This window comes from Oryctolagus cuniculus, chromosome 7 (genome assembly GCF_051225735.1).
Source record: "Oryctolagus cuniculus isolate XC-2025 breed Fujian yellow rabbit chromosome 7, ASM5122573v1, whole genome shotgun sequence".
Classification (NCBI taxonomy): Eukaryota; Metazoa; Chordata; class Mammalia; order Lagomorpha; family Leporidae; genus Oryctolagus; species Oryctolagus cuniculus.
The window spans coordinates 83,986,588-83,989,189 of record NC_142873.1 but is presented as its reverse complement, the minus strand read 5'-3'; the positions used below and the strand labels follow the sequence as shown (position 1 = coordinate 83,989,189).

General features: G+C 55.0%; 1 protein-coding gene across 1 annotated transcript; it reads right to left on the bottom strand.

Annotated features, from left to right (window-relative positions):
• Positions 1–528: 528 nt before the first annotated feature.
• On the bottom strand, positions 529–1,936 carry LOC100351016 (fibronectin type III and SPRY domain-containing protein 1). Its single transcript, XM_070076783.1, is given in 2 exon segments — positions 529–975; positions 977–1,936. Coding segments are annotated over 2 exon segments (1,407 nt in total).
• Between the last annotated feature and the right edge of the window lie 666 nt (positions 1,937–2,602).

Genomic DNA, 2,602 nt, shown 5'->3' with positions numbered 1-2,602 from the left:
TCTGCGTTAGTCAACACCCTTTTCAATCTTCTCTTCCTGCCTTGCATTGGAGTAGAAACTGAAAACTGAGCCGCTCATATTCCCAACTTCCCTTATGGTGGAGAGCAATCACATGGTGGAGTTCTGGCTGGTAACATGTAAGTCAATGTGCCTGGCTGAATTTCCTGGAAAAAAAACAGAGCAAAACAAGGCCTGGCAGCAGGAGGTGGTGGGGGCCTTTCTCTCTACTTTTCAGTGTTTCTACTTTCTTCCTGGAATGCAGAAGGCATACCTGGGTTGCAGAAGCCATCCTTAATGTTACAAACTAAACAAGAACTGTAAGGTTGGGAGAGCTGGAAGCTAGAAGCCGGAAGGTGAGAGGGACAGTGAGGTTATCACAGAGCCATAGTGTCAGGCCAGGCCTTGCAGCCTCCAGGGTACTTGGTGCGTGACATTAATAAGCCTACATGATTAAGCCTGTGCTGATCAGGCTTTCCCCTATGCATGGCAGAATGTGCTCTTAGTGGATGCAAATCTGTACTCAACATCTCAGTGGAGATGTTCACCGCACCACAGGGTGAAGGCAGGCAGCAGCGGCTGTGTGAACTTGGCCTTGAAAGTGTGCAGCAGCTGTTTGGTGCGGGCGTTGTAGAACGACAGGAGGTCTTGCTGGAAGTCGCAGTGCACGCCCAGGCAGTCGGGCACGGGGGCGTCCAGCACCTTCACCTTGTTGGCGTGCTTGGCCACGAAGCTGACCTACAGCCAGTTGTCGACGTGCAGGCAGCAGCACGCGGCGGTCTTGCCCAGCTGCTGGAAGCGGCTCAGGCTGCGGTAGGCCACGCTCACGCCGAACGCCTTGCCATCCGGCTCGTAGCGGACCTCCCAATAATGCTCACCGCCATCGCTCAGCGTGTCCCCCAGCACCGTGTAGAACTCGGCCTTGAAATGGTCCAGTCCCCCGCGACCGGAAGGCATCCTCTTGGGAGATGGGTTACTCCCTGGCCTGGGAGTTGACAGGAGACGCCCTCCGCCCCTTGCCGTCTTTCTCACGAGCCTTGATGTCCTGTACCTTCCCGCCCATGGTGTCCCACTCCACGGAGAGATTGTCCACTCGCAGGTTCTAATGGGATGTGGACCCTTCCAGGGGATACATGAATGCTGGGGTCTCCAGGGTCACCGGCTCGGAGAACTCCCTTGCCACGGCCTTGTTACAGGCCTTCGCGCAGAAGTTCATGAACTTCACGTCAAACTTGAGACCGGTCAAGATGTACTCGGTCGGCCTCATGCCCTCGATCACCATCCAGGGCTAGCCTTCCTTGAGATGCGGCAGGCCCTCGAAGTTGGTCCGCCGGTACTCCCACACGTAGTGGTCTAACTTGCTGTCCTCGTCCGTTACGTGCCACACCAGGTTCATGCGGCTGTTGGCCATGAGGGACTCAGCCAAGCCGATGACCGGCGCGCTGGGCACAGGCAAGAACTTGAGTGCCTGCAGAATCTGCCGCTCCTGGGCGAAGTCCACCATGAAGTGACTCATGTTGTCGCTGGCTTTGGCTTTCAGGGACAGGTGGAAGGCAGTGGCCATAGTGTCCCCATCTTTGATCTACTTGGCAGCCTGGGGGAAGCCTTGGCTGTCGGTGGCCTGCAGGGCCTGGTTGGCTGTCCCCAGCAGCTCCTCAGAGCTCTCCAGGGCCCGCGTGCAGGCTGCAAGCTGGTTCTGCAGCTCGTAGGTGCGGCTGGCGCGGTCCTGTTTGATTTTCATCAGCATGCTCTCTTTCAGCTCCTCCAGCAGCGAGCACAGGGACTGGAACTCCGCCTCCAGGTCCTCCTGCACCTTGGCCGAGTTCGCCTCCACATTCAGCAGCACCTGTTTGAGGGCGTAGATGATGCTCTGGATCTCTTCGTTCTTCACGGCCAGCGTCATGATGCTCTTCCTCAGCACTTCCCTCTGGTCTTCCATGGCTGCAGCCTGGGTCACCCCGGCCCCGCCCGCGGGGCCCCGCCCGCTTTCAGTCCCCAAAGCTGCCTGGGCCGCGGCTGGGAGCCAATGGCCCGCCTAGCCCTCTCTGCCACCACCGTCCCCCCCACCCCACCTTTTTTTTCATAAAACTTTAACTTGAAAAACATTTTTTACAAAATAAACTTCTTCCAATCAAAGAAACGTTCTTATAGGGTACATGTGGCTTTCTGCCTTAAAGATTACAATATGACATTCAAAGGGAAGAGGATTTTAAAACAGCCACCTAGCTCAAAATTTACGAGAGAAGTAGATTTGTTTAAAGTGCCTTTAAAGTATAAAAGCAAGTAATATCAACATCTCGGTGGAGATGTTGAGTAGGTAGTTTGATCTAAAATCTGAAAATGGATCCCAGGCTGTCGTCAGCATGCACACGGTATTTAAAGCTGTGGGGCTTAACGCTCTTCAGGGGAATAAGAGTAGAGACAGACGGGAAGAGTTCGGATGGGTGACTCCACCACACTCGATGGTCGGAGGGCAGCAAGTAGGAGAATCACAGAACGAGATGGAGAGGCATGGCCACACGAAAGCAGCTGACCCAACCAGTGTCCTAGTAGCCACTGGAAGAATATGTTAAACGGAGGGAGTGATCAGCCAGGTCGACGTCAG